Source organism: Colletotrichum godetiae, assembly GCF_030913485.1.
Source record: "Colletotrichum godetiae strain CBS 193.32 chromosome Unknown BDP55scaffold_39, whole genome shotgun sequence".
In the NCBI taxonomy this organism is placed as follows: domain Eukaryota; kingdom Fungi; phylum Ascomycota; class Sordariomycetes; order Glomerellales; family Glomerellaceae; genus Colletotrichum; species Colletotrichum godetiae.
The window spans coordinates 214,686-242,680 of NW_026851287.1; the positions used below are offsets into that span (position 1 = coordinate 214,686).

The 27,995-nt window shown below is 52.6% G+C and overlaps 11 protein-coding genes across 11 annotated transcripts; 7 read left to right on the forward strand and 4 right to left on the reverse strand.

Annotated features, from left to right (window-relative positions):
* Positions 1 to 470: 470 nt before the first annotated feature.
* On the forward strand, positions 471 to 1,395 carry BDP55DRAFT_750720 (uncharacterized protein; the record flags this gene model as incomplete). Its single annotated transcript, XM_060580626.1, has 1 exon — positions 471 to 1,395. One exon carries the CDS (start codon positions 471 to 473, stop codon positions 1,071 to 1,073), a length of 603 nt encoding a protein of 200 aa, XP_060426303.1. The 3' UTR covers positions 1,074 to 1,395.
* A 1,498-nt stretch (positions 1,396 to 2,893) lies between these two features.
* BDP55DRAFT_558664 (uncharacterized protein) lies at positions 2,894 to 4,543 on the forward strand (the record flags this gene model as incomplete). The annotated part of the gene is made up of 1 exon (XM_060569826.1): positions 2,894 to 4,543. One exon carries the CDS (start codon positions 2,894 to 2,896, stop codon positions 4,541 to 4,543), a length of 1,650 nt encoding a protein of 549 aa, XP_060426304.1.
* Positions 4,544 to 4,824: 281 nt separating this feature from the next.
* Positions 4,825 to 6,852, forward strand: BDP55DRAFT_253637 (cytochrome P450). Its single transcript, XM_060566294.1, has 5 exons — positions 4,825 to 5,375; positions 5,436 to 5,860; positions 5,916 to 6,342; positions 6,401 to 6,459; positions 6,514 to 6,852. Exons 1-5 carry the CDS (start codon positions 5,105 to 5,107, stop codon positions 6,685 to 6,687), a joined length of 1,356 nt encoding a protein of 451 aa, XP_060426305.1. The 5' UTR covers positions 4,825 to 5,104; the 3' UTR covers positions 6,688 to 6,852.
* Positions 6,853 to 7,490: 638 nt separating this feature from the next.
* BDP55DRAFT_253737 (Prefoldin subunit-domain-containing protein) lies at positions 7,491 to 9,649 on the forward strand. Its single transcript, XM_060566295.1, has 2 exons — positions 7,491 to 9,380; positions 9,565 to 9,649. Exon 1 carries the CDS (start codon positions 7,546 to 7,548, stop codon positions 9,355 to 9,357), a length of 1,812 nt encoding a protein of 603 aa, XP_060426306.1. The 5' UTR covers positions 7,491 to 7,545; the 3' UTR covers positions 9,358 to 9,380; positions 9,565 to 9,649.
* Positions 9,650 to 10,382: 733 nt separating this feature from the next.
* Positions 10,383 to 11,345, reverse strand: BDP55DRAFT_706282 (CS domain-containing protein). Its single transcript, XM_060578053.1, has 3 exons — positions 11,266 to 11,345; positions 10,967 to 11,169; positions 10,383 to 10,826 (listed from the first exon to the last, which is right to left on the reverse strand). Exons 1-3 carry the CDS (start codon positions 11,285 to 11,287, stop codon positions 10,476 to 10,478), a joined length of 576 nt encoding a protein of 191 aa, XP_060426307.1. The 5' UTR covers positions 11,288 to 11,345; the 3' UTR covers positions 10,383 to 10,475.
* A 416-nt stretch (positions 11,346 to 11,761) lies between these two features.
* BDP55DRAFT_558744 (CDK-activating kinase assembly factor MAT1) lies at positions 11,762 to 12,859 on the forward strand (the record flags this gene model as incomplete). The annotated part of the gene is made up of 1 exon (XM_060569835.1): positions 11,762 to 12,859. The coding sequence occupies one exon, from the start codon at positions 11,762 to 11,764 to the stop codon at positions 12,857 to 12,859; it is 1,098 nt and encodes a 365-aa protein (XP_060426308.1).
* Positions 12,860 to 13,337: 478 nt separating this feature from the next.
* On the reverse strand, positions 13,338 to 15,536 carry BDP55DRAFT_558568 (ANTH domain-containing protein; the record flags this gene model as incomplete). Its single annotated transcript, XM_060569815.1, has 5 exons — positions 13,338 to 14,686; positions 14,736 to 14,847; positions 14,910 to 15,100; positions 15,172 to 15,409; positions 15,489 to 15,536. 5 exons carry the CDS (start codon positions 15,534 to 15,536, stop codon positions 13,338 to 13,340), a joined length of 1,938 nt encoding a protein of 645 aa, XP_060426309.1.
* A 3,440-nt stretch (positions 15,537 to 18,976) lies between these two features.
* Positions 18,977 to 21,053, forward strand: BDP55DRAFT_696211 (tRNA synthetase class II; the record flags this gene model as incomplete). The annotated part of the gene is made up of 4 exons (XM_060577554.1): positions 18,977 to 19,621; positions 19,671 to 19,820; positions 19,882 to 20,040; positions 20,097 to 21,053. The coding sequence occupies 4 exons, from the start codon at positions 18,977 to 18,979 to the stop codon at positions 21,051 to 21,053; spliced, it is 1,911 nt and encodes a 636-aa protein (XP_060426310.1).
* Positions 21,054 to 21,218: 165 nt separating this feature from the next.
* BDP55DRAFT_253804 (uncharacterized protein) lies at positions 21,219 to 22,121 on the reverse strand. The gene is made up of 2 exons (XM_060566296.1): positions 22,050 to 22,121; positions 21,219 to 21,683 (listed from the first exon to the last, which is right to left on the reverse strand). The coding sequence occupies exon 2, from the start codon at positions 21,658 to 21,660 to the stop codon at positions 21,385 to 21,387; it is 276 nt and encodes a 91-aa protein (XP_060426311.1). The 5' UTR covers positions 21,661 to 21,683; positions 22,050 to 22,121; the 3' UTR covers positions 21,219 to 21,384.
* Positions 22,122 to 24,672: 2,551 nt separating this feature from the next.
* Positions 24,673 to 25,350, reverse strand: BDP55DRAFT_253832 (uncharacterized protein). Its single transcript, XM_060566297.1, has one exon. The coding sequence runs from the start codon at positions 25,230 to 25,232 to the stop codon at positions 24,825 to 24,827; it is 408 nt and encodes a 135-aa protein (XP_060426312.1). The 5' UTR covers positions 25,233 to 25,350; the 3' UTR covers positions 24,673 to 24,824.
* A 972-nt stretch (positions 25,351 to 26,322) lies between these two features.
* Positions 26,323 to 27,459, forward strand: BDP55DRAFT_731545 (GNS1/SUR4 family protein; the record flags this gene model as incomplete). The annotated part of the gene is made up of 3 exons (XM_060579825.1): positions 26,323 to 26,748; positions 26,801 to 27,083; positions 27,167 to 27,459. The coding sequence occupies 3 exons, from the start codon at positions 26,323 to 26,325 to the stop codon at positions 27,457 to 27,459; spliced, it is 1,002 nt and encodes a 333-aa protein (XP_060426313.1).
* Between the last annotated feature and the right edge of the window lie 536 nt (positions 27,460 to 27,995).

Consider the following 27,995-nt stretch of genomic DNA (forward strand, 5'->3'; position numbering starts at 1 on the left):
TATTGACTTAAGGAACTGACAGCAGTCTATTAATTGAGTTCTGGGTCTGGCAGAAGGAGTTGTGAGTTACCTACAAAGACTATGAACCTGGAGCCTGAGTGCTGCCGTAGAACATTAGCCACGATGCGCCTCCCAATCGTGACTCTAGACTCGTTAGCCAATGGAATAGATACTTCAAGGTTGAAATCACAATTGTGAGGTCGAAATAGCCAGCTAGTTCTTTGGATATGAATCTTCGCTACCTTGAGAAGCAACATCTGGGACCTTGTATCTCCAATGCCCGAGGGACATGAAAAATTTACAGACCTACCGGAGAAAGCATATGCGCAGTAATGATGATCTTCTTTTCTCGCAATGCTTCGTGTCAAATACTCCAAGATAACAATTGAACAGTCGTGATATTTGTGAGAAACACAACGAAGACCGATACTTGATTCACATATTTTCTCATCAGACCAAACCCAGCAAATATGGACACAAAACCGGCTACTTCACAGAACAGCATGGAACTCAACGAGGTCCAGATGCGGGATGCTGTTGCTGTACCCAAGCACTACGTCTTCCTGGCCTTCCAACGCAGAATTATGCTCACCGATAACCATGTGGCGAAGTACTTCGCCACCGTCACCCAACCAGCCAACCCGGAGACCTTTCTCTGTCATTGGGTCAACGAGGAGTATCTTAAGCATTTTGCCTGGAAGGAGGCGGTTCCATCGCCATGGGACGACAGCCCGAAACTGATAATGCTGCTCACCCAGACAGAGATCGCCCGCCTCGAGACTTGGTGCCAGCAGGTTCAGCCGTTTCAGGGACCTGGACCCGGTCCGTATAGTCCAAGAGTAGTCTACGAATTTCATGCGGCGGCGGCGGCTAGATATGGTGTGACCGGGGGCAACTTGGCCCTGTACCTCGGTCTGGGTAAGCTCCTTTATCAACCTGGAGGTGATCGGTACGGGTGGCCGCAAAATTCCCTAGGACATCCACAAATTTCGGGCGTAACGTGGACAGAATCGGGCTGTCAGTTCTGGAAAGAAGAGCCACAACAGACCCGACAGACAAAGACGTTGCTCTAGAGAAACGGTGGATTGTCCCCAAGTACAGTACTTCCGGCCACGCAGGAGGCTCCAAGCCAGGTCAGCTCTGGCATCCCACAGAGTAACCTTCCTGTCACGGCCAATTCACGAAACAGGAATTCTTCGCCTTCGGTGTTCATTCAGAACGCACCGCGTCTCAATTTCCACGGAGCAAGCGGCCAAGCACAGATGCCTACGCACCATGGTGGGGGATGCAACTAAGGCCCCAGCAGATACCTAATTCGATTCTATTTGATGGGCAACTCGCCATCGATCAGCCAAGAGAGTTGAAGAGGGAGCGAAATGAGACATAAATGCGAATCAAGGCGGAGCCGGGTTATAACGGCGCGCAGGATCTGCCCCGACGTGAAGAGATCCCGTTATGTTCGGGGTTGGGGAGGCGTCGGATTTGGTTCTACGGGAACGAAAATACCCGCAACTCCCGAAACGGCTGCTTCAAACTGGCAAACCGAATGGGTATCAATTCATACTTGGGAAATGTGATTCTCGAGGCGCGAGTCTGATTTCACTCATGGTTCACTTCGGCTCTGCGGAGAGGTTGAGAAGAGGAATGCTGTCAGGGGTCTATGCAAAGTCATTTCAATGGCGTCAAGTTGCTCGGTTATTTCATGTTGACAATTGTTAATGATCAAAGTAAGACTGAGTGGAAAGGAAATTTCAGCGGTAGCCGGCCTCTTGACTAGAATCCTACTTGATCAAAACTCAAGAGCAACCCTAAGCCTACGATTTTGCCCCAGTGAGATTGTGTGGGTTCTCGTCGTTTCCGGATTCCCTTTGCCTTTTTGCTGAAGAGAAGTAAGTAGTTGACGTGGACGAAGTCGACTCCTGTTGCCTAGCTAGAGTCCATGTACCGTTCATATTCGGAGACTCAGAAGTCAAGCCTCCGGCGGTTGGCAGATGCTATGCAACAGAAAGATGACGCTGATGGTTTCAACGTTGGGAGGTAGGAGAGCTCATCGATTTTCCGGGACCTCGGTTTGCCGATCCTAACAACAGAGCTGAGAAGACTGCTATCGTATTAACTGTTTTGGTGATATTTATTGAGCCTTTTGAGACTTGGCAAGACAAGCGACATGAGGTATATAGTAAGCCCTCACCCACTTGTGCCTTGCCTTTGCCATTTGCGGCTTATGGTCACGGTAATATGGGAAGGCCGGTATTTCCATATGGTCTTGATATATTTTAGCAAAGTCATCGTTCGATAGAGGATACAGAGACCGACAGTAGGATGTGTGAAGAAAGGTCGCCATCCTTGGCCAAGGGGGAATGGGGAAACATTCAGGGCACAGCTGGGGCCAGCTGAGGCGCAGCGACTGACTGCTGCGGGTTGCAAGTCATCACCACTGGACTGGTCCGTTGGATGGTCTCATTATCACGTTTTCTTTTTCTCGGCCAAAATCGGTGTCATCAGCAATCAGACCACTTTTACCATCTAAAATTAAAGATGATATGCAGTGGTGTAGGTCTCAACTCTGGGTAGAACGCACTGAGTGATATGGTGAGACGCTACCTACTGTAGGAGACTTCACTTTGGTCAATCTGACATTGATACTTACCTTGCATTGAGATTGCACTACACTCGTACAGCTTTCTTGCTCCACGCCTCTCCAGCGATAAAAAATCGGAAAGAGGGATGCCGACCCGTTGCGGCATGATGAGCTCCATCTCGTCGATAATCAGTCCACTTCACTGGAATCCCCTCATGGTGGTATAGAAAAGTTCTTTGTCCTCCAGAAGCTGTGTTCATCCAGATAGAACATACGCCTATCCAAACCTGAACGGAAAGAGCACTCGCAGTCATGCTTGAACCGAAATCCCCCTCCAAGCGGCGTATCCTCCTATGCTCAACCGTCGGTGGCTTTACCCACGCCGCCCCGATCCTCGAGCTCGGAGCCGTTCTCGCGGCTCGCGGCCATGAAGTCCACTTCGGAACAAACTCCAACCAGGAGCACTGGGTAGCAGACTACCCATCCATCACTCACGTCCACAGCTTTGGTCCAGCCCTGCCGGACGCCGATGCTGAAGCGCACTACGCGCGCATGGTCCAGTGGCGGCCCAGCGACGGCATCGGGCCCATCATGGAGTCCAAGTACCTCTTCGACTCATACTGGCCCGACACGTGGTTTCATTTACGCGAAATCATGCTCGACCCAGACACCAAGCCCGACATGATTGTCGCAGACTTCTTCGTAGAGGCAGCGGCCAAGGATATGATGGTCGAGTTTGGCGTCCCCATTGCCATAATGTGGCCTCAGATGCCGTATCTTCTGGCGCCCGTGAGCTATATCCCCGGCCAGCCGGGCTTTCAGGTCGAGTTCACGCCCACCTCGGAGAAGGCTTCGATTTGGTCGCGCATCAGGAATGAGATGGTCTTGTTCTGGGTGCTGCCGCATATTTCTGCATGGACCCGTTGGACACGAGCGATGCGGAGACGACACGGCGTCAAGCACGCGGTTCCACTGGCGTCTAAACCGAATCATCTTGTGTTTGTCAACTCGTTCTTTGGACTTGAGCCGGCCAAGGACTTGCCTCCTCTCATGCAAGTGGTCGGACCGATTCTGGGGGACGAGTATCCTCCGCTCGACGAAAGCTACCAAGCGTTTCTACAGTCTCATAATAAGACGACATATGTCGCTCTGGGGACTCATATCGCACTCCCACGAGTAGAGCTGATGAAGCTGCTCAATGGCCTCGTCATAGCTTTAGATGCTGGGCATATCAACGGTGTAATATGGTCTATCGGGAAGTCAGCGAAGCAGAATTTTGATAGATCAGCACACGTCCAAGGACCTAATGGTGGCAAGATCTTAGTCGCTGACATTCTCGATGAGAAGCACCCAGACATTCGAGTCCCACCTTTCGCTCCCCAACGAGCCATCCTCGAACACCCCAATACCAAGCTCTATCTCACTCACGGAGGAGGTTCCAGCGCAAATGAGACCCTATTCCACGGAACTCCCACCCTGATTCTAGGCTTCTTCTTTGACCAGCTCGCCAACAGCGCCCGCCTTGATGAAGCAGGCGTTGGTCTAGCCATGGATAAGTTTGACTTCACCGCCGACGAGATCGCAGAAAAGATCGGCCGTATCATTTCTGACGTCGACGGATCTTTTGGCAGGAACGTCGAGCGCATGAGAAGGATAGCACGCGTGGCATCTCGACGCAAGGAACTCGCCGCCGACATGGCTGAGGAAGTCATCTTTGATCACGAATTGCGTTCGACAGGCGGAAGAGCGCTGCGACCCATGCACCTCCAGACGGCAGACATGAGGATGCCGGTGTGGAAGGCCAGGAACTGGGACCTGTGGCTCGTCTCCGTCTCTGCGTTGGCGGTCGGTGGTACAGCCTGCTTCATCGGCGCGAAGCATGCTCGGCGACTCGATTTAGGTATCTTTAGGTTTGTCTCGGGTATCGTGTACGACGCGAATTGGAATGGAAACTTGGCCTAATGGCTTCATCTGCAACATGATGCGATGCTAGAAAGGATAGGGCGCCAAAGAAATGAATACGTGCGTTCTACTGACCGATGTTATTAGACTTGTCTAATTCGTCAGTTTTTTCGAGATGACTTCGTGTTGTTCATGTACAGAAAGGAGCGGGAATTGAGCGTCAGCCAAGTGTTAGTGCTTATCAATGGAAAATCAAGTGTTAACCGAGTCTACGCCACGAAGGATGCCTGCAGATCGATAAATCGGCTCTGCTTTTGGCCTTGTCTTACACCGGACGTAGACAATCCAGCTCATACTGAACCTCCGGTCTGGAGCGGGGGCGGCGGAAAGCTACAGCCACGATCAAATCCGGCCTTTTGATAGCAAACACATGATATTACTTAAGTATACATGGAATGGAGAACTGTTAACTTGACGGAAACTCATCTGGGCAAGTTTTATGGATTATTTATGGATTACTAAACAGATATTTGTTGACTTCGAGAGGGCCATTTAAGAGGAAACTTTCTCGGGTTTTCCATCACATCAAAGCTGGCTACTACAGGCCAACCCGACATCGTGATGGGAATTTCACATGAGTTGATTGCAGTGCGGCTAGGCAACCCGGATTTCAAGACTCTCGTATCAGCATGCCTCGTCTTCACGCTTGCCTACGGGGCTTCGAAGGTCCTCACGGCATTATGGCATGGCTTTACAGGCCCCTTGGCCAAGATACCCGGACCCTGGCTCAATAGGTTCACGGCTTTGCCCTGGATGGCGGCAGTTGTCAGAGGCAAGGCATTCGAGCAGGGAATCAACTACAATCGCAAATACGGCGACATTGTCCGAGTTGGTGAGTATCATACGCGTCACCTAGACATCATAACTTTTGTTAACACTTCCTTGAAAATAGCTCCTGATCTGGTTCTTGTGTCCGACGAAAAGTCCGTCCAACAGATTCTAGTAGGCATGGATCTCCGAAAGAGCGTTCTATACGAAAAGTTTAGCCAAAACGAAGACGGCGTGACGCTCTTCACCATGCGAGATCGGGCGCAGTACCGCACCCGACGAAGGCTCTTCTCGCACGGCTTCTCCATCAGTTACCTCAAGGGCCTCGAACCGCTGAAGGTATGTTGCATTGAAGCGCTTGAGGAGTTCATCGACAACCAGTGCGCTCGGGATGGAGGTGAGACCGTCATTGATGCCTGGAACCTGATGGGTCGTCTGGCGTCCGACATCATGAGCGCGACTGCGTTTGGGGGCTCGTTTGAGTTGGTGAAGAATGGGGAGCATCCTATTCGCAAGAAGTTTTCAGAGAGCTTCAAGAGAGGCACCATCGTAAGTTGACCTCTGCGAATAATGGCTGGGGGTAATGATTGACGTTCGGCAAAAGTATCAACTTCTCCCTTTCTTGAAGTACATCCCCTTCCTACCAAAGTTTCGCGATCCCGAGCTCGCTCAACTCATCAGCGAGATTATTGAAAAGAGACAGGCGTCAACCGACAAGTTAGCCAAACCTGACCTGCTACAGCTCCTCCTCGACACGCACGAAAAGAACCCAGAGACTCTGTCGCGTATCGAGGTGTTTTCCGAGATGCTGGTCTTCTGGCTGGCGGGCAGCGAGACGACCGCCAGCACGCTCACTTTTGCAATGATGTTCTTGCTCAACGACCCACCATCCTACCAAAAACTTATTGACGAGATTCGCGGGAGGTTTCCCTTGACAGATTCGCCTGTTTCGGACGACCAGACGACGGATTTGCCGTTCTTGCACGCGGTTCTGAAGGAGACGATGAGGCTTGCTCCTCCGGCGACCGGCGGTAGGATTCCTAGTGTGCCGCACAAACCCGACTGTGTGATTTGCTGACCTTTCATCAGGGCTTCAGAGGCAGACTGACGAGGATGTGATTCTGTCCGATCACCTGATACCAGCTGGTGTAAGTCTATATGGTATCGCTCATCGTTCCCGGAACTTCACTGACATCCGGCAGACTAGAGTGACTGCAAACACCACTGTCCTGCATTGGGACGAGAAGCAGTGGCCTGACGCAGAGAAGTTCGTCCCCGAAAGATGGCTGTCTAACTACAAGGGCGTGGCCGCCAGCGAGAGAACGGCGTACTACCCCTTTTCTGCGGGATCGAGAAACTGTATTGGAAAACAGTGAGTCTCCTGGAGGCTATCACTATCGATGTAATGCTAATAAAGTGAACAGATTTGCATGGACGGAGCTGCGGCTCACGCTCGTGTCTTTACTTCGGCGGTATGACTTGTCTCTCATCCCCGACCAGTCTCATGAACTTGTTCACTTCACGGTCCTACATCTGAAGGCGGGGAAGTATATGGTTGGCATCAGACCCAGAGCTTAGTATATACATGGGTCCATAATTCAAGAGCTCTGATACATTGTGAAATAAACACTTCGTACGCGACGGCATTGCGCATTTTCGTTACGTTAGTCTCCGAGACCGGTAGGCGCAAACCGTTAGACTCATCATGAATGGCAAGTATTTTCATCAACTCAGTGAGAGAAAATACTTGACCCGGTTCAACTCTTTTCTCGAGCTTTTGGCATTCTCACGTTATTCTGAGAGGCGTCGTTCCCCTAGATGTTCACCTGGCATGAGCCTGTGCTACTCGTGCTCTGTTGATCATCTACAACATGAAGACTTTGGAGATAGACGAAGCTGCAAAACGTAGATACTCACCTCAGACTCTTGGTTTGGAAAGAATCCTTTAGTGAGATGTGGTCATGGGCGCCGAGTATCAACGGATTGCTTAGCAGTGAAAGCTAGGGTGTCGCCATCTGCAGATGGGGACCCCATCTAAAAGTACAGGGGCGTCGCGTTGGGCCTTGCTGGAAAGCTAGGTAGGCGGGACTTACGTAACAGCCTGCACTTTAGCAGATTACCTAATTTTCCTGAAGCTTCGAACCCCTACCTTCCGGCAGGGAATTTTTTTCTTTCCTCACCTTACTCTCAAGAACTTGCAAACTTTCTTTCTCTCCCCTTCCTTTTTCTTCACCATGGCAGCAGTCAGAGACAGTTTCCTTGACCTGGAAAAGCATCGCCTGCAACTCGAAGACTCTATTGCCAAGCTGCAGAAGGCTTTGCAACACTGGCAAAAATGGGACGCTGAGTACGAGTCCTTGAAGGAGGAGATCGAGTCGGTTCCCCAGCCTGCCAGCCGAGAGGCTCTCGCGCGCATTCGCAGAGACTTCGAGGGCGAGGTCGTCGACAAGAAGGAGATCAATGACCTTTTTGGGCGCATTGATCTGAAGCCTGCCGACCAGATTGTCAACCTGCTTTCGCGCCGTATCGACTATGTTTCCAAGAATATCGCTACTCTTGAGAAGCAGCTCGAGTCTGCGGAACAGAAGCACGCTGCCGCCAGCGTTGTCAGCAACCCTGATGTGCGGGACGAGGATGGCTTGCCTATAACGGAGATCATTGAGGAGCTCGACGAAGAGGGAAACGTTCTCTCCAGCCGACTGCAGCAGCCTGGCGACTCTAGCGCTCAGATCAAGGAGATCCTGGAGAAGGCAGGCGTCAAGGACATCCCGGCTGGCCAACCCTCACAGACGGAGAAGACGGAGGCCATCGTGGAAGACGTTACAGACGAGCCTCTGGCTGAGACACCCGAGTCGATATTACCAGCCCATGATCCCGCGCAGTCTGCAGAGGAGTCGATTCCCGAAGCAGAGGTTGACGATGCTGTGGCAGTCAAGAAGTCCGTTTCGTTCGCCGAAGACACAAAACCCTCAGCAGAGGAGCAGGTGTCGAGGAATGCTCAACGGGTCGAAGAGATCATGCAGACCGCCAGGAGTCAGGAAGACATCAGCCGCGAAGCGCCCGTCATCCCAGAAGATGAGTCTGAGGAAGATGCTTTCCTCCGCCGGGAGATGCTCAAGTACGGTATGGAAGAAGTTGGCCAAGTCGTCGCTGAACTCAACCTTGAGGACGGCTCGGGCGAAGATGACGAGGACTGGGAGTATGAATACTCTGATCTCGAGGATGAAGAAGAAGACAAGTTTGGTCGGTCTATTTCCAGTGTCCTGGATGACGGGTACCATCAGCGGATGTTGGAGCTCGAGAAGCGACTCGGAGTCAAGTCTCGCTTCACTGAGAAGCCAGAAGCAGACGACCAAGAATCAGACGAAGACCAACAGGGCATTGGTCGCATCATCGTCAACTCAGGCGACAAGGGCAAGGCGGTCGAAGCTGCCAAGCAGTCGCCTGTGCCCACGACATCTATCCTGAGGACCTCTTCTCCAACAGATGCCGACGAAAGCAAAAAGAGCGTTCGCTTCGCACAGAGTTTGGATGTCGCTCCAGACAGCGTTCCCGAAACTACTGCTGCGCCGCCCATTGTTCCGCAACTACCGTCAGAGCCCATCGTAGAGCCTCTCAGCGATATTGTCGAGCGTACTGGCCCCGCCAAGCAAGCCGAGGCCAAGTCTACCCGCAAAGCGTCTCGATTCAAGAAGCAGAAGGCAGCACCAACGGTTGTTGACGACGGCTTCGTTCCGATGGGTCCGCGCGATGTGCCATCACGCTTCATCGACCAGGATAGGCCCACAGCCCCGACGGGACCTGAGGGAAAGACGCTGGCAGACGCGGTCGTCGAGAAGGATAGCAAGCCACAAGACGAGAACGCATTCGACGAGGACTTTATTGACCAGGATCTCGCTGATGAGTATCACCGACAACGGCGGAACTTCATCCAGAAACAGGGCGGCTTCCTTCAAGAGGACACGTCCGTGGTCCGGCCTCTCGACGAAGCTGATGGTGGTCAGCGCATCAGCAAGTTCAAAGCTGCACGTCTCTCCAAGCAGTGATGTGGCCGGATTCAGAGCAATAGGTATGTGACTGACTGTTTTCTTACCTCAACTCCCTTCCCAAAATGATGAACAAGACAATTTTTTATACAGTTATCCCTGTCTCAATTCCAACGTGTGGATATGGTTCTAATTTCTGATTTTCTTCTTTCCGCTGCTCAAATTTGACCACCTTGTCCAGAAAATATGGCTGACAGCATACTTCAGTTACCACAGGATACACTAGCTTCACCACGAGCATCGACTGCGATGTCTCCGCTTCAGCTCGTCGTGACAAATCATGCCAGGTAAGATAATCATTTACTTTGCTTTAACTTCCTCCCCCTTCGACATGATGAACAAGACAATTTTTTATACAGTTATCCCTGTCTCAATTCCAATGTGTGGATATGGTTCTAATTTCTGATCTCGATGCAACTGCCATCTTCTTGTTTGCACTTTACCGTCAAGGTGTCACGGCTAACAAATGCATCATTGCAGTTCCCAAGTCAAGTGATCGCACTGATCGATTGCCACGCAATCCATTGCCCCGTCCAGATCTGATCCTGCAACGCCATCCGTTCGGACGCGGAGAGGTGGATAGAGCGGATAGTAAAATGGATTGATAGAGACCTTACTTTGGGCCTCCCCGCGCGGTCAGCGATTCTGTAGTTCATGAATCCTGTCGTGCCTTGCTTCTCACACTCTTGCTACTGTCCACTAATTCTTACAGTGTTGGTTTCTTGTGATGTCGTGGGCGAATGTGTCTCGCGTCTTCTCCTCGAGCTAGTTGTTCGCATCGATGGGGAAAACTGGTCTGTTTGGTACAACGGACCGCTTATCAATCTGACAATTGATGGGTCGCAGCAATCAATCTGCTTCACCATTACTAGCGGATCCAAGAGCAACGGTCTACGCATGGGCTCTCTGATGCCGTAACCTATGGCTTCTTGCCATTGCAGTGGTTTTGGCTCTTCGTTTCACCCCTGACATGTCGAGCTCAAAAAAAGCATTTAGATGTGTTTACAATAAAAGATGGTCACTCAACCACAAGGTCCTACCCTCTCGCAACTGTCATGCATGTGTACTTTTTAATTCCTTTCGTCATTTGCTTCGTGAAACGAATTCCTTAAAAACGTCTAGCTAATCTTGGCATTGCTAAAGTCCATCTCGGGGTGCTCAGCCTGGAACTTTTTCAGAATATCAAACTTCTTCTGCTCGTCCGAGGTGGGCAGGCCCGCTTCCTTTTGGCGCTGGTCAAACATCATCTTCTCTACCATGCCGCGGGTCTCGCCATCCAGGTCGGAGAGCTTGCTCGTGTCGGGGGTGATCTTGGAGACGTCAATCTTGGGCGCCGTGGTGACGACGTGCGCCCACCACTCCATCTTGTTGACCTTGTCGAGGTGGATCTCGACCGTCTTTGTGCCGTCGGGGGCGGAGGACAGGGTCCAGGTTGAGTCGTCGACGAGAATTGCGTGAGAGAGGTCGCCCTATTTTATCGTGGTTGTGTTAGCTGACTTGGTTTTGTTCACATGGCTTTCTTGCCTTTGCTGAATGGGCAGCCTGCACAAGGGCAAAGTGATAGAAAGAAAGAAAGAAAGGAAAGAGGAAGTATGATGATGTGACTTACGCTAACGATGGGCTCCTGGCCCTTTACGCCGGCCGAGAGCTTGGTCTTCTTGATGTCGATGACGAGGTCCCTGCTCTTGTAGTTGCCAGGGACGCTAAAGGTGATGTCGACGTCGGCAATGGTCTGCTGCCACTTGTACGGCAGCGCATTCTGCTCCTCCGTCTCCTTGGCGCGGGCGGCAGCCTCTTCGGCGGGAGTGAGCTCTGTTGGAAGCATTTGTCAGCAAAAGTTCATAGCGATGGCCTCTTTGTGAGTCTCAGAGCGCCCAAAATGGAGCTCAAATGGTTGGGAAAACATACCTGGCTTGTCGTTGTCGGCCATCTTGTCGTTGTGTCTGAGTGATGTTGCGGTCGAAGGCAGTGGAAGGCAAGCGCAGGTGGAAAGGCTGACGGAATACTTTGGAGGGGTAGCTGCTAGCTGTGAGACCCCTGCCCCTCCCACCCCTGTTCTTCGAGTGGAAGCTCCAACCAATCACCTCGGCTTAATAAATCCTTCCCGTCAGCCTTGCACTTCATCTTGCGTCTTTCAGCTTTATCGCGATTGCAGGCAAACGACATCAGCGTCATTGCCCGAGCAAGAGGCTTCCGTTCTCGACACCTTCCGACTATTCCTCCGGCCGTAGGAACCTTCCAAAAAGTCGATTCAAGATATCCGATGTCACCTTGAGATAAGCCTCAATCGCCCAGGTTCTCTCCTCCGATCCTCTTCCAGAACCACATCTCCGCGATACTCACGGAACACCGAACGCTTCCATTCACGAAACCCCTCTCCCGCGAACACATTACAACCACCAAAATGGCCACCCGCCGCGCCTCCACCTCCGCAACAGCGGCCGCGGCCCCCAGCACAACAAACGACATCTGCCCCGTCTGCAAAACAATGCGCTACCTCAACAAAGACCTTGAATTCCTCATCAACCCAGAATGCTACCACCCAATGTGCGCAAACTGCGTCGCCCGCATCTTCTCCGACGGCCCCAATCAGTGCCCCTACGCAGGCTGCCACAAGACCCTCCGCAAAAAGGGCTTCAAATCAGCCTATTTCGGCGACCTCACCGTCGAGCGCGAGGTCGACATCCGCAGACGCGTCGCCGCCGTCCTCAACAAGGTCGAAGACGACTTTGAGACGCTGGCCGATTACAACGAGTACCTAGAATGGGTCGAGACGCTCACGTTCGACCTCATCTCCGGCACCGACGTGGAAAAAAAAGCGGCCGAGGGACGCTTGATGGAGTGGGAGCAGGCCCACCGTGCCGAAATCGAGCGGAACCGCAGGCTAGCCAAAGAATCCGAAGCGGACCGCGTCGCGCGCTTCGAAGCCGAAAAAGAAGAGGCGCGCCTGCGCCGCGCCGAGGCGATGCAGGAAGACGCGGCCGAGAAGCGCATGGGCCAGCGGATGCGCGAGGACATGCTCAACGGGCTCGCGAGCAGCGACGCCGGCGAGGCGAAGCAGACGCTCAACCGCGTTCTCCTCAAGAAGCGCGGGCAGAACCGCCTCCAGTCCGCCGTCGGGACGCTGTCGGATGCCACGTCCACCGGTGCGGGCGGCCTATCGATCCGCGGCCTCAAGCAGCAGAAGAAGCGCGCGGTCGAGGACAATAAACCCTACGACCCCTTTGGCGGGCTCAAGCTCGACATGGAGAGGTACAAGATGGGACCGTCGGAGGAATACCGCAACCAGTGGGTCGACGAGGCGAGGAAGAAGGACGATATCGTGGTGGGTGGGTACAGTGCCGACGAGTACCTCGGCCGGGCCATGTTTGAAGCATTTTCCGGGTTGGCTGTGTTTATTGAGGATGAAAAGGGGCCTGAGAAGGTGGCTACCGCCGAGGCGGCGTTGGTCGCGAGTACGGGCCAGACGACGCAAAAGATGGAGGTGGACGACGTTTTTTGAGATCGAGAAAGGTTCTTGACTTCTTACCGTAATGGCTTTGGGGCAGATTGGGATGCATTAGCGATGGCGTTTGGGGTTTCTTTGGGCAACATGCAAAATAGGATGACTACCTTAGAACAGACAGGGTCGAAGGGAAACAATACCCAACATCGATAACAAAACAGGTATATGGCCACGAGAAGTGTGTACCTGTATGCAAAAATTACATCTAAGTTATGCTCACTAAATAATACATCTTTTCAGACTCGTACTACGACGGCCGCCGGCCTCCACCGGTCCCACCATCCTACTTCCGAGCTTTTTGTTTCGTGTGATAACCCTGTTGCCGTCTACCTTACGCATCGTTCAATTGTACAAAGCAAAATAGACCCTTGTGAACGCCACGCTTTGATTTGAGATTTGAAGAAATAGTGATCCCGTTTGGGCTGGGCTGGTGTATTTGGAACAGCCGGTCAGAGCTTTTGGGAGGGCGCTGCAATTATGTCTGCCAGGGGCTTTGTTGGATGGGTCGGGGGAAGACGGGCGTCGTCTCGAGGTTATCCAGTCCGCCGCCCATTGGCTGTTGATTATGTTGCCAGCCCATGCCGGTCTGATGGTTGACAAATGAGCCCTGACGGAAGGGGTTTGTGGTGCCTGTTGGTTGGGGCACGATGGCTCCAGAGCTAGTTGCAGGCCGCTGCTGCTGGAGTTGAGAGCCGGTGAAGTTCTTAGCGAATGGATTGGTACCAGTCATCATTGGCTGCAACGGAGCAATCGTCGGAAGTTGCTGCGTCTGCTGCTGCGGCTGAGGCTGAGTCTGGAAGGGCGAATTACTAGGAGCTGGTGAAAACGGCTGCTGGGCTTGAGGTGAGGATCTGGCAAAGGGGTTTGTAGACTGCCTCTGCATGTTGGGGCTCGCCGGGTTCGAGAACGCGGTGTTCGTGGACATGCCCGTTTGCTGAGCCATCAGCATGGATGCCCGGAAAGGATTGGTGATCTGCTGGCCGGCCTGAGGGCTCAGCATGCCCGTATTGCCCGTCGGAAAGCTTGCCACAGAGTCTTGTGGTATTGAGCCAAGTGTACCAGGCTGATAAGGCTGGGGTGAAAACCCTCCGAATCCAGCTCCGGTGAAGCTGGGTTGTAACGGCTGTGGCGCTTGCTGCTGCTGCGGTTGCTGGGGTGGCTGCGGCTGCTGTTGTTGTTGCTGAGGCTGGCCGAACGGATTCGTGCTCTGCGGTTGGTACGGATTAGAAGCGAAGCCTGTCTGTTGCGGCACAAATCCGGTCGGCTGAGGCGCAAAGCCATTCTGCTGAAACCCAGTAGGTTGCGGTTGGAAGGGACTGTTGTTGGCATAACCGGTCTGCATCGGCATCTGTTGCTGTTGCTGGTGCTGCTGTGCGTTCGGCGCCATTGTCGTCTGGTTCTGTTCGATGGACTCGAAGAAGTCGATCAGATCGGGGGCAGGACCCTTGGCGGTCTCGGTCTTTGGCTGCGACAGGCCATTCGTGCTCGGGAACGTGCTACTCGGGAAAGGATTGTTTGCCGCAGGCTTGGAGTCAAATGCGCTTGACGTCGGCTTCGAGATCCCCACCTTGCTCTTCTTGCCCTGCTGCTCAGCAATGTATTGTCTCCGATTGACCTCGAAATCCGGGTCGCTCAAGTACTCCTCCAGCTGGCGGCCCAAGTTAACCGGCGCATGCTTCAGCTTAGGAACCTCGACCCTCGTTTGATGCTCGTACTGGCGTGCGACGCTGAGGTATTGCACCACGAAATCGGTCTGCTTGGTGAAGGTGCGGTAGATCGCCATCGCTCTTTCAGCATCGACTTTGGACATTTCGAAGAAGGTGCCTTTCCATGTTAGTTACAGGGACATCCTGGAGCGCTTGGGTCGCCTCACCGAGAATGTTAATCATTCCCTGGTTCAATGCCTGGAAGAGAGCCAGTACATCGAGCACAAGCAGTCTAAAGACCGTGACTGTGATTTCGTTTTCGATTTCACCCTCGAGAACCTGTGTAGCGTCAGCAACTGTCGCGCTCTGAGACGCTTCGCAACACCGAGTCTGAGACTAACATCGCATTTCAAAAGGGCCGAAATCTGACTCTGAAGAATCTCCGTCTCTCGCAAGAGGCCCTTATCGACAGAGAGCTTCTCCAGCCTAGATTCCTTCGTCCGCACCCAATCGCACTTCGTTTCTCGGTACGCTTTGGCTCTCGCGGCAAGGTAGCCGGCGTAATGCCGAATGTTCCGTCCTTGTGTCTGGGCTGTGAGATGAGTTAGAAAGCAAGTCCGACAAATCTCGGCGAGTGCCTGATCTTTGGGGGATTTGACTGACCGTCAGTGAAGCTGCTGATAGCAAGCGTGTTTGGGTGCCTCGACAAGTAGGCAAGTGTGACATCGGGCGAGCCCTCACGGATCATCAAGTGTACGGTGATCAAGCTCTTGAAGACGACGGTCCATGTCGAGTCTCGTAAACGGAACTGAAGGGCGCGAAAGACCTCCCCGACGCCTGCTTCGCCAGCATGTGTCGCAACTAGAATGTGTTCAATGTACTTCGTCTTGGGCGGCGCAGCCTAGGAGATGGGATTAGCACCATGACTGGGAGAGACGCGCTGAGTCGACCGTCGTGGCTCCAGCCTCCCTTTGACCTACCTTTATCTTGGTGGCCCCTTTGACCGATTTTTCGAATGAGCTCGACATTTTGTCGCTCGGTTAGGGCAGTTTGATCAAGTCGAGAGTCTGTGAAAATCAGGGCCGGCAAGGTTGGCGACAGAGTGGACGGTGTAGTCGTGGTTGGCGGATCGGACGAAAGTCGCACGAAAGTGGAAAGCGGCGATCGAAGGGTCTGGCCGTCACGGGCCTCGATCAAATATCTTGGTAGAGCTGATCCCTTCACTGGGCGTTCTAACAAGTAGATGCTGCGAGCTCGACAAAGCGTGATATCGGGTCGCTGGCGACAACGAGGAAGAGTATATGTGTCGGTGGTGACGGGGGCGCGACAGCGTTTGGTTGCAGGCCAGGGAAACGCTCAACTGGGCGAAATTGGGTGCCGGCAAGCTTCAATGCGAGAGGGATGGTTCGGATCCGGAGTATGGACCTATGGCCATGACAGGGTGTCAAAGTGGCTGCGAATGGGGACCCGAATTAAGGATACAGGATTGGATACGGAGCGTCGTTTATCGTAATGTAGGCCTGATTTGGCTTCGTTGGGTAGGCCGGGAAATGAAGGACGGACAGCGTCAGTATTGACGATGGCCACGTTGGTCGGGAAGTGGTGGGATAGATGGGGTGGACCGTGAAGGAGGACGGGCCACGGTCTTGATTTGGAGAGGTCGGCTGGTCGGGCTTGGGCTGGGCTGAGCCTACGTAAGGCGACCTGATGCTGGACACTGTTCACTGGTGTTGTGGTAGTGGAGGTGGACGGGAGGGGACTGAGAGACGGAGAGGAGGAGGTGCCGCCGCTGGCTGTGCTGGCCGTGCTGCTGGGTTAAGGTGCGCTTGTTCGGGTGTGAGTGGCCGGCGTTGTCTCTAGCGAGTTCCGTTTGACAGCCCGAGATCTAATGCTGGTGCTGGTGCAGTTGTGCTGGGACACGTCCAGTTCTTAGTAGTTCTGATGGTCCAACGGGAAGCCTCCTCAAGTGCAGGTGAAGGGTACGTATCTCCGGTTAGGCCGGTGGTAGCGATGGGTTGAGAAACCTGGAACCTTGCGCTGTGCATTTGTGAGGTGGGCTAAAGCCTGAATGGCGATGATGCTGGCAATTCGGCAGCCGTTCCCCATCGCAGCTTTCCATCTGGCAAGTTGCAACAACGTATCCGTACTCCGTACTCCGTACCCAAACTACCTTGGAGGAAAGTGAGGTGGCCCTGGCGTCGACGGGTGCGATTGCGACTGCGACATGACCGCTAAAGAGATTCTCCAAGGGGGTTCTCCTCCCTCCGTCTCCTGCATATCACTCACTCAATTCCATCAGTCTTGCAGACGCCAGACAGGAAGACGGCGATTTGATTCAGTTTAGCGCCTCTTTTCGCGTGTGTGAGGTGGGCCACAAAACGGGACCTCGAACACCTCCTGCCTTACCTACCTGTCCGTCCTTACCAGGAAGCAGGTACTACCCAAGGGCCAAGCCATCTTACACTTCAACCTCCACCGGCGTCGAGGCGATGCAGCTGTGAGCCTGTAACTCATAAACCTGTGAGGTGCATGCCGCCATTATCCCGTCTTTCCCCTCCATGCTCCACGCTTCGTGACACGGACGAACAGTGGCATTCCCGATGAGCCGGGATCTTCCAGCGACCTTCAGGTGTGTGTGGGGAGCAGATGGCGAGCCTGGAGAAGCAAGCATGGTTGTTGTTCTGCCATTGCTGGTAATGGATCCAGTCTGATGATAGCTTCACTGATCCGATCTTCATGACAGCTTCAACAGTCAGCTCACTCTCAGCTCGCCGCAGTCACATACTTTGCGCCCCATCCATTGATGGTTGATTAACGACTTACATCGAACGCTCTTGATGCATTCGGCCTGATTCATTCGCAACCCCTCGTGCTCGGCACAACTATAAAACTTGCACGACACCATGACTTATTGAAACACTTTGGGGAAACATGGGGCTCGCTGGATCATCATCAAACGGAGACATCTCCATCACATGTAGAGTGAGCACAGCGGCAGGTTCTCGGACCCTTTCTTTTCCTTGGCCCGTCATCGGGTCTTGATTGATTCATTCGAGTCTGGGTTTGGCTGGCAAGCCGCTCGGGGCGCCATCCCCGTCAGTGTGTATGCACTGACGAGGTTAAAAAAAAAATAAAAAAAATCTACCGTACAAAAGTGTTCAAGATTGTTGCGTTACATCCACCGGCATCCTCCAGTCGCGATTCAACTTCGTCCAGTCTCATACCGCGACTGCAGAGCCCCGAAAGCTTCACCGACGCGGTAGAACCATCCGATGTTTCTCGCTCCCAGCCGACCGCAAATCTCTGGCTATAACAGTGTCAGGAAGAACGTAACGACGTATCCGACCACTAGGTGTGCCATCGAAAAGGCAACATTGTTTGCGCCACCTCAGAGAGCCCCTCGACCTCACTCGAAGCCTCGAAGCTCCCAGTTGTCGTCAACATGCCGCCAAGCCCACAGAATTCTTCCATTTCGTGAAAAATCAGATTTGCCTTTCATCGCGTACGATACTAGTAACAAGGTCGTGTCGAACGCCTATGTCATGGCCCCCTCCGCCCTCGACACCTTTGCCCTGAAGCCACCAAAAGGGGAGAGCTTGGATGCTTCAGACGGAGGCAGCAGCATCATGTTATCCACGTGGCTATCATCACCTGCAAAGTTGTCCAATTAGTATTCTGGCCGTTTTTGAGAGTGCGCAATTGCGCTGTGGCGAAGGGGGAGACCAAACGTACACTTTTTTGAAATGGAGAAATCATAAAGAGGAAAAGAAGGAAATTTTTAGGAGCTTCCCGAAAGAGTTTTATATGGACGCGAGAATCTGCCCCGCGCTAATCACTTTTTTGGTGGGGACCTTCTGCCTCAGGTGCCAGTAACAGCGCCGTGGGGACCTGAGGACCTGAGGAAAGCGCCATGCAACAGCAGCCCACCAGTGTCGCATTGGATGGTTGGCTCCAACATCGTTCCACCGTTTTGACGCAGTGGACTAGGGGACCTTAGCTGTGATAGCTTCAAATGTAACAAAATCATATTTGATCTCAGCCCACCCATCAGTTCTTTTGACCACGCCATTGTGGCCTGTCGAAGCTGCAAATTGACTACTTCACCTTGTAGATTCGAACCAAATATTCTACCCAGTCGGCTGTCTTCAATCAGCCCGACTATACCTTCCAGATGCTTCGCCAATGCTGTCGCAGTAGAGCGTTGGCTGCCCTGCGTCCGCGCACACCACAGTCGCAAACTATAAGCCGGAGTGTCTCTCTGTCACAAAGCTCAACATGCGGTCCAACACATCTTCCAAGCCAACAGGCTCGTCACCTGTCAATGACGAAACCCCAGCGCGCGCAAGAGGAGTCAAAACACACACAACTGTCACAAGAGTTCAAGGAGTGCTGTGAGCAAGTTCAAGAATCGCAACGTAACTCCTGAAGCTCCTGCTGACTTTCGAAATCAACAGTCGCCCTCCCTCAGATGTCCTCCCCCGAGACATGGAGTAAACCGGGCTCCTCGATCATCGTGAGCGGACACATCAGCCGAACGAGAAAAGTCGGCAAGAATCTGGCATTTGCCCACCTAGAGCGCAACGGAGAACGAATTGGTCAGATCTGCGCCAAGGGCGACAATGCTGCTTTACTAGCAAAGATTCGCCCCTTCAGCGCCGTGTTAGCAAAGGGCGTAACGACAGATACATCGGGCGCGACACGATTCGAGATTGACATGGACTCGATACAATACCTCAACCCGTTCCCCAAGGACATCATCGTCGGCCCGGATACCGTGTTTCCGCCAGAGCAGCGCCATCTTCAGCTCCGCTTCCATAAGGAGCTGAAGGAGAGGCTGCGCTTCCGTGCGCAGCTCAAGTCGTCCATGGGGCAGGCGATGGTGGACAGGGAGTTTATGGACGTCGAGACGCCCATTCTTTTCAAGTCTACCTCGGAAGGCGCAAGAGAGTTTATTGTGCCGACGCGGCGGCCTAGATATGCCTATGCGTTGCCGCAGAGCCCGCAGCAGTATAAGCAGGTTCTTATGGCCTCTGGCATGGGGGGTTACTACCAGTTTGCGCGGTGCTTCCGTGATGAAGATCATCGCGCAGACCGTCAACCCGAGTTCACACAGGTGCGTGGTCCATGCTGCTGATTAGTCCAATTAGCTAACATGGTCACAGTTGGATATGGAAAAATCCTTTGCTACAGGCAAGACCATCATGGAGGACGTTGAGTATGTAGTCGGCCGTGCTTGGGATGTTGTGAGAGAACAATACGTCATGGAAGTGGGAGAAGACTCATTCGCACCGGTCAGGAAAGCATCACTCGAGGTATGCGATCACTCGCTGTTGCACATGCAGTGGAGTATCATTGAGTGCTAACAGAGATCAGGACTGGAAACAGAGTGTTCAGGACAGCACAAAGGACGACGCGAAAGCACCACTCTACCAAGAGTACCCTGCCATCTCTACGCCTTTCCTGAGAATGAAGTACACCGACTGCATGGACCTGTACGGGTCTGACAAGCCGGACCTGCGCATTCCCAACAGGGTCAGTTGCGCCCCATAGACGTCTTTTAGCAAGCCAAGACTAACAGCGCCGTCCAGATATGTCGCGTTGACGGAAGCCTCAATAAGGACTTTGTCAGCATGATCACCGATCTCGACGCACCAATCGTCGAAGTCTGGAAGATCAGCCCACACGAAGATGCCGACAGGCGGGACGTGTGGAAGTTTGTGACCGAGTTCATGGAGAACCTTCCCAAAAGCCTATCACAAAACCCAGACGGCGCTCCTACAGCCCTGATGTTTGACAGTAGTAAACCCCTCAGCGGCTTTTCCGCTCTCGGACCCGAAGGCCTAGATAGCATCCTGGGATCTCTCCCCGAAGAAGCCGGCTTTTCGTCGCTCGAGAACGGAGACATTGTCCTGTTCCAGGCGCGCAAGAACCAACCCCAGCAAGGAGGCTCGACAAAGCTCGGCGAGGCTCGAATCGCGCTCTACCACGCCGCCGTGGAAGCGGGCCTGCTTGACAGGGACGACACCTTCAAATTCCTCTGGGTGACCGACTTCCCTATGTTCACCCCGGAAGAGGAAGGCGACGTCGGGCAGGGCGGCGCGTCAGGCTTCTCGGCCACCCACCACCCCTTCACGTCCCCCCATTCCGAAGAGGACTTTGAGCTCCTCTTCAAGGACCCGCTCCGGGCCAAGGCCGACCACTACGACCTCGTCCTCAACGGCGTGGAGCTCGGCGGCGGAAGCCGACGTATCCACATTGCCGAGATCCAGGAGTTCATCTTCCGCGACATTCTCAAGATGAGCCAGGACAAGATTAAGGAGTTCTCACATCTGCTCAAGGCATTGCGGGCGGGGTGTCCGCCGCACGCGGGCTTCGCTATCGGATTTGATCGCTTCGTGGCCGTCCTGAGCGGCTCGTCTTCCGTCAGGGACGTTATTGCGTTCCCGAAGAATAATAATGGCGTGGACGAGTTTGCTGGTGGACCGGGCAAGATGACGAAGGAGCAGCTCCTAACGTACAACCTGCAGTTCCGAAAGAAGGAATGAGTAGGTTGAGGTGTCCTACTCCCCTCCTTTCATGCGATTGTATCATGTACACTATCATACCTTGTAGTATTTTGTAACATTACCTTGCTGTAACAATATAGACGGCCGTCGGCAAATAACATCGACGAATAAGCGGCATCGAACACACTTGATCACCAGGGCCATGAAGGCGTGGGTATGTCGGAGGATATCATTATATTTCATATCCATCATGTTGATTCCATGACATAAACGCCCCTAATAACACAAGCAAAAGAACCTCCCAAGTAATCATCCTTGATCATTCTCCCATTCCATATACACATTCCAGCCGTACGGTGGTGCATACTCCCTACGATCTCTTCCACTGCCCAGCATCCTCAGCCCCCTTGCCCACAGAGTTCAACGCGCCCGACAGACCCTGTCCAAGATTGGCGATTCCATCGCCGACAGGACGGCCAGCAGAGCCGGTCGCGCTGGAGATGGTGTCGCCGACGCCCTGGGTCGCGGCGCCGGTGACGTTGCCGACGGTGCGGGTCACGCCGCCAACGGTGTTACCGAGGGCCGAGGTGACGAACTTGGCGCCGCCCGTAACGCCTGCGTTTTGATCGCTGTTTCCGACGGGCATGATGGGTTTATGTTGTTGGGAGGCTGGGAGGATTTTGTTTAGGAGGGGGACGTCTTTTATTTTTGTGGTGTTGTGTGGTTTGTTGAATGCTGGCATGCGAGGTTTCTGTCTGCTTTGTTTGCTCTTGAGGTGTAATGGGAAAAACGAAGCAGATAATGAGGGGTGATGGAGGTTGAGGTCTGAGGCCTTCTTATGGATTGTTCAATGTCCGATGGCCAGGTTGTTTGTGGTGAGGAAAGGTGAAGCTCGGGGATCTGGACTGATGGAGTGTGACGTCAGAGGTGCAGGTGCGGGATGGGAAAGCTCAGGGACCATCACCCCGCCGCCCCCTGTCCTAGGTATCTGATCAGGCAGGCGGGGGGGGGGGGGGAGGGGGGGGTGAATCGCACCTATCAAAGCTTCCACCTTTCCACATTTTCGTCGTCAGATTTGACATCACTGCACCTGCCACAGCGTCGTCTCAGACAGGGGGGTGTGCGGCCGTCTCGGGCTGACGACATTGTTCTAGCCCGTTGGAGAACGTGTACCGAAGATGAGGATCTGTTTTTCTTGGAGCTATGATTCTTGGTGACGGATGGGACATGGATTTGAGGCATGGGGATTGGGGGAAGGGGGATTTGAGTTTGGAGGTCCAGCTATGCAGGGCTTTCTGGAGATGTGGTTGTCTGTGGCAGTGCTCTGGGATTCGAGGATGGTGGCTTGACTTGAGTGGATGGGATATACTCTTTGTCTCTGTTGCTGTGGTCCTTGACCTCCTTGATCGCGCATGGGAGGTTGTTCTCTGCCATGCTCTCTGTCTGATCTCATCCCCATCGCCCAATGATATGAAGCGTGAGCCATGCGCCGATGCCGTGATGTGCACGATTGGTGGGTGTGGAACAACGTCTTATGAGTTCAGGCCACACTGTTAACCTCTCTCCTTCCTTGGGCTTTACCGAGACGAACTTGCCTGAGCCTCGAAGCGAAGGCTACGAGGCTTCAAGCGTGAGTAAGGGATACGTGGGCTCAAGATGTCTAGATATGATGTCGATTCGCTGTCATGTTGCTTCCTCTTATGAAGTCCCTTTCTACATGACCTCCTCGAATAACGTGCTAAAGGTGTCTTTTGAGAAATAATAACAGTGTGCTGGGTTGGATCCTACAACTTCCTACGCTTCACGTGCCCCGGCGGCAATCTGGTAGTGGTTGCATTATCAAGCAAAAACCTTCATGTGACTAAAATATCCCATCGTAGGCAGGCTTCCCTCCCAACATTGCAATTTCGCTGCTTGTGGGTTGAAAGAATCTGTGCCATGTGGAAGATTAACGGTCTCATACCAAGCTAACGCGGGAAACCCGCGACGCCACGATCTGCCAGATCGACGCCGTTGAAGAGCGGACCTGGCGCGACAGTGGCTAGCTTTCAAGACCCATCGCATCCCCTAGGCGCTAGCTGGTGCGGTTGCCAACTTGGGCGTATTTGTCTCAGATCGCAGAACCGCTAGCTTCTGTGCTGATGGCATGTTGGTGAAGGCTTCAAGACCAGGAAATTCTCCATCCTTGACGTTTTTTGGTCGACCGCAGATTTAAAGGCGTAGCTATCTTTAGCCTTCGACCAAGTGGTATATAAGGGCCGTATATTGGAGAGCGACCTAGTCGCCTCGACCGAAACAGTATGTGTCCTCCGCCATCGTGGACGATTGGAAGGGTCCTGCTGGTTGTACGGTGCCGTGTTATGTTAAGACGGTGGTCCTTGTACTCCAGGTCGGCATGAGAGGATTTTCAGTGGTCGGAAAGAGCATCTTTGCCTCCTCCCCAGCTCAGCGTACATGTCTCGTATGATTTTCCAAGAGGTCTACTCGCCTGACGATGAGAGTGGCTGGTAAGCAGTAGATCTGAAAGTTCCTTCCAGTCGTGGTTGATGTAGGGACGGAAACACCAATTACCATCCAATGACGGTCCCTTCCTCTACATGCCTCGACCTACTGTGGGAGAGCGCAATGATCTGAATTATAAAATCAAAAGAAAGAAAAAGCGAAGACCGGCCTATATTCATATACCTCTAGATATGCCTACGGCGCAATCTGCACTCTCAATGCCTACTTTACCCTGTCTGCCTAGGAGGTTCTTGACCTCGGAGCTACTATAACTAAGATGAATTATCCTAAGAGGCTAAAGGATCAGTCTCAGCGTGTATCTATACTATTTCCTATTCTTCTCAAGAGTATTAACCTCTGGATGAGTAGTCAACTTAATGTAATTGGCCTGTTGTAAACCCCCGTCGCCGCTTCTGTAGCTAAGAATCGTGAGACCCTAGATCATTTACTTTGTCGAGCGTAGTGTCTATTATACGGAAGTACCAGCTCTCTTAGAGGAAAAAAAGAAGTTTTTTAAAGCCGAGGTCTCTCAAATCTCGGAAAGCCATGTAGATAGTCAAATAAACTAAACGGAAATGGAGGAATTATGTATAAAAGGAAAGAGGGGGGATACTGGCCTTGGAACTCACGCCCTTGCCCGAAATCGAACAACGAGCCCATCAATTAACCCGGGTTCTGACTTCATTGGAGTATTTATTATTGAACTATTACACCACACACACAGTTTGATCTGACCCGCCGACCTAGACGGACGCCGCTATGCTGGTGACAGGAGAGACAATAGGATAGAATATATACCCTTAGTCCCATATGGTACGGTAAGTTAAGGAGTATAGAAGGGACGTAAAAGTCCAGAAGGGCTAGATGGTCGTTGATTCTTTCCATCCGCAAGCCAGAGCGAGCCAACTTTCTTAGAGACCGTCTCCAGAGATGTTTGCTTGAGCTTAGACTTGAACCTCCCCCTTTGCCAGCTCCTTTTCCCAGAAAACAAACACCATCATCCATACAGCTAAGATAATTACTTCATTTTCTCTTCTATTTCTTCTCCTTGACAATATGAGCCATTCTGCCCTCGTAATTCCACGCCTGGGCAATATGGCATCTAATCCCGACACCAGCCCATCTTATGCCATGACTGAGTGTATGAAGAACTTACAATACCTCCAAGACCGACTGTTATAGACAACTTAGAGTTCCGATAGTGCGTTGACACCTATCTGCATCTTCTGTCCGAGATCCCAGTTCCAAGCTTGGCCGCTCAGCCAGACCAAATAATTCTCAAGCTCGCCTCGCCTGTGGGTTATGGTCTCAAGATCTTGCCACTATGGCTAAAAGCCAATGGTTGACACAATCGAAGAAGAGAAGATGCGAAGCATGGGAATGGAGGATCGGGTGGGCGAGAGCGATTCTGAGGTAACATGAGCTCATGACTTGGAATATTGTGGATGTGCACACGAGTCTTGAAGAAGGGTGCCATAGCAGTTTCCGCAAGAAAGAATCCGTATGGGGCTCTGTGTATATAAGTAGAAATTCATATTCAATATTGACGCTTGGAAATCGCAGTGGGAGAGTTGCTAGGGAAACCAAAGTCTCAGCAGTAGTAGGCCGATGGTACTTGATATGAGCCGTCGGAGCTAAAGAGATCCTCAACATAGGTATGGCAGAAAGGGGAGTTAGAGTACGGAGACTCAGTCGTATGGATGCCAATGTGGGCATCTCTGTATTAGAACCAACGATGATACAAGACTCGAGATGTTGTACGAGAGACTTTCGCTGTTTCTTGTGAAAGAGTGATTACCAGACGTAGTTTGGAGACGAGGTGGACTCAGACGAACCACGTCCTACTCCAGACGAAAGGAGGTCATGCAGGAACCAAAAAGTATGAACTGTGGAAGCTACTCATATACGCATACTTTTGCCGTTGATACTTGAATTGGCCCGTTATTTTGTGGAATGGAGTATGGTGCTTGCCTTCATCTACGTGCCAGATGTTGTGGGAAGAAAAGCTCTAAGCCGGCAGTGGTGTCCATGTCAAGCTTTATTCACCGGCTGCTGAGTAGAGTAGTGTTGGCCTGCAACGAGATATACGTCTGGTTCAGCCGGTAGCTCATGACAGGTCATACGGGTGGTGGTGCATCTCCAACCTAGCACAGCCTCGCATCCCAAAGGTTGTTCTATTCCGGCGAATGATACGGTCGAGGCCGTTTCTACTAGTTTTTTGGCACTGCCACAAGTCTCAAGGAACGAGAAGCCAACAAGACTGCCTTTTACTTCAATAAAAGCCTGATTATAATGAGGGGTTAAAATTGGGTATGCGCGCTAGAGAACCACGTCACGCCTCTGGAAAAAGCTAACGCATAACCCGTGTGGGATGTGCGCTACCCGACATCAAACGCGTCCGTCAAGGTCCCTCGTAGCTCCTCGTAGCTGTACGAAAGCTGTACGAGAAAGCTGGTACGAGCATTTCGGAGCATTGATACCGGCGTGGTTAAAGCTACTATGGGGAATGGGACAATCTAATTGCGGCTTCGCGCTTATTATGCATTGGGTACCCGCGAGAACCATAAGAAAATGCCGTCATAGGCTATGGTAAGGCAATTGAGTTGATGGTCTGAAACGAAGCATCGAGATGGACCATGGTTGAGCTTGGGGCGTAGAGTGGTGGCCCCATCTTCGACCGTAAAGGTCTTGGTCATGCATGAGGTACTCATCCACATCAGCATAAATCGATTGTAAATCTCCTCTCTCTGTCTGCGTGAGAGGTCTCTTCTTTCTTCAAGATTCTTAAGCCTCCTCAGTCATCATTATGTTTCCCGATAATCTCACCTCCAGCGGAAATGCCTCCGGGTTTGTGGTGGTGAAAGATGCATCCGCAGCACTCCTCTCACCATGGAAAACATTCGACAAGCTGTTTACGTCAGTTATGGGCTATTCTGCCAACGAATTCGACTTTGTTTACGGACGAACACCATTCTCGACTTTCACTGAGGCCATGACTATGGTGGTGCTGTATCTGGTAGTTGTCTTTGGCGGCCGGGAGGTAATGCGCAACCGCAAACCACTGGAGCTGAATACGCTCTTCAAGATTCACAACTTCTTCCTGTCTCTGCTGAGCGGTGCTCTTCTGGTTCTCTTCGTCGAACAGATTGCACCAAGCTTGTGGCAGAAGGGCATCTACGAAAACATCTGCGGACCCTCAGGCTGGACACAACCGCTGGTCGTTCTCTACTACGTGAGTATTCAAACCACCTCTACCAAGGCCGTAAGCTGATCCTCCGTGGCAGATCAACTACCTCACAAAGTACTACGAGCTCATTGACACCGTCTTCCTGATGCTCAAGAAGAAACCCCTTACGTTCCTCCACTGCTACCACCACCCGGCCACCGCGCTCCTCTGCTTCAGCCAGTTGGTCGGAGCCACCCCGCTGTCCTGGGTGCCCATCACGCTCAACCTGACGGTGCATGTGGTCATGTATTGGTACTACTTCCAGACCGCACGAGGCGTCAAGGTGTGGTGGAAGCAGTGGATCACGGTCTTGCAGATCACCCAGTTCGTGCTGGACCTTGGTGAGTTGAACCGCACCCCTCAGCAATCACTCACCCAACGGGAGAGTGAAGCATCCAATCGCCGTACTAACTCGCGTCAACAGGCTTCGTCTACTTTGGCTTCTACGACGTCTTCGCAGACACGTACTTCAGGGAGATCCTCCCCCACGTCGGCCGGTGCGGCGGCGAATTCTACGCAGCCATGACTGGCGGCGCCATCCTGACGTCGTACCTGGTTCTCTTCATCATGTTCTACATTACAACTTACAAGAAGGGCGGTCGCGGCAAACCAGCTGCATCGCAAAAGCCCAAGCCGGCCGACCTCAACGAAAAGGAGACTTTGGCGGCGTCAGTGACCTTGGGGGGTAAGGACGCCACGGTTGAGCTAGAGACCTGAAGAAACTTTCAATTCAACTCAACTCCAACCTTGTTTTTATTTTGGACAAAGCATGAACCCATAGAATACCATAGACACGCAAGCATTGTCGGTCAGGTGGTCCTTGAATTGAGCCCGGTGCTCGGGCCAGATCTTCAAGGCGTGAGAGGGGAGCGGGGGACGAAATACCTGGTTTGGTTGCTATTGGTGGCGGTGACGTTGATGGGCGTAGTAGGTATTGGTTGGGGCTTCGAAAGCAAGGCGGGAGTTTACTCCGGATTGTGGAACAAATGACATGAGTTAATTGGGAGAGTGTGCCCGTGTCTGACTGTAATGCAAAAGTGAAATGCCATGTTTGATGATCAAGGTGGTGGTGGGGGGTAGTAGGAGGAAACATCTGAAGTCGTGCTGTCTGCGGCCTGCGGCCTGCGGCCTGCCGGAGTGAGGCGGGTCGATGGATTTAGAATTGCGGGTCTTGATGGGGCATATCGAAATGCTACTTGCCCAATTGAGACACCGCGGGAACGTCCGGGGAATCCTGGTCGGCAGATCGCGCT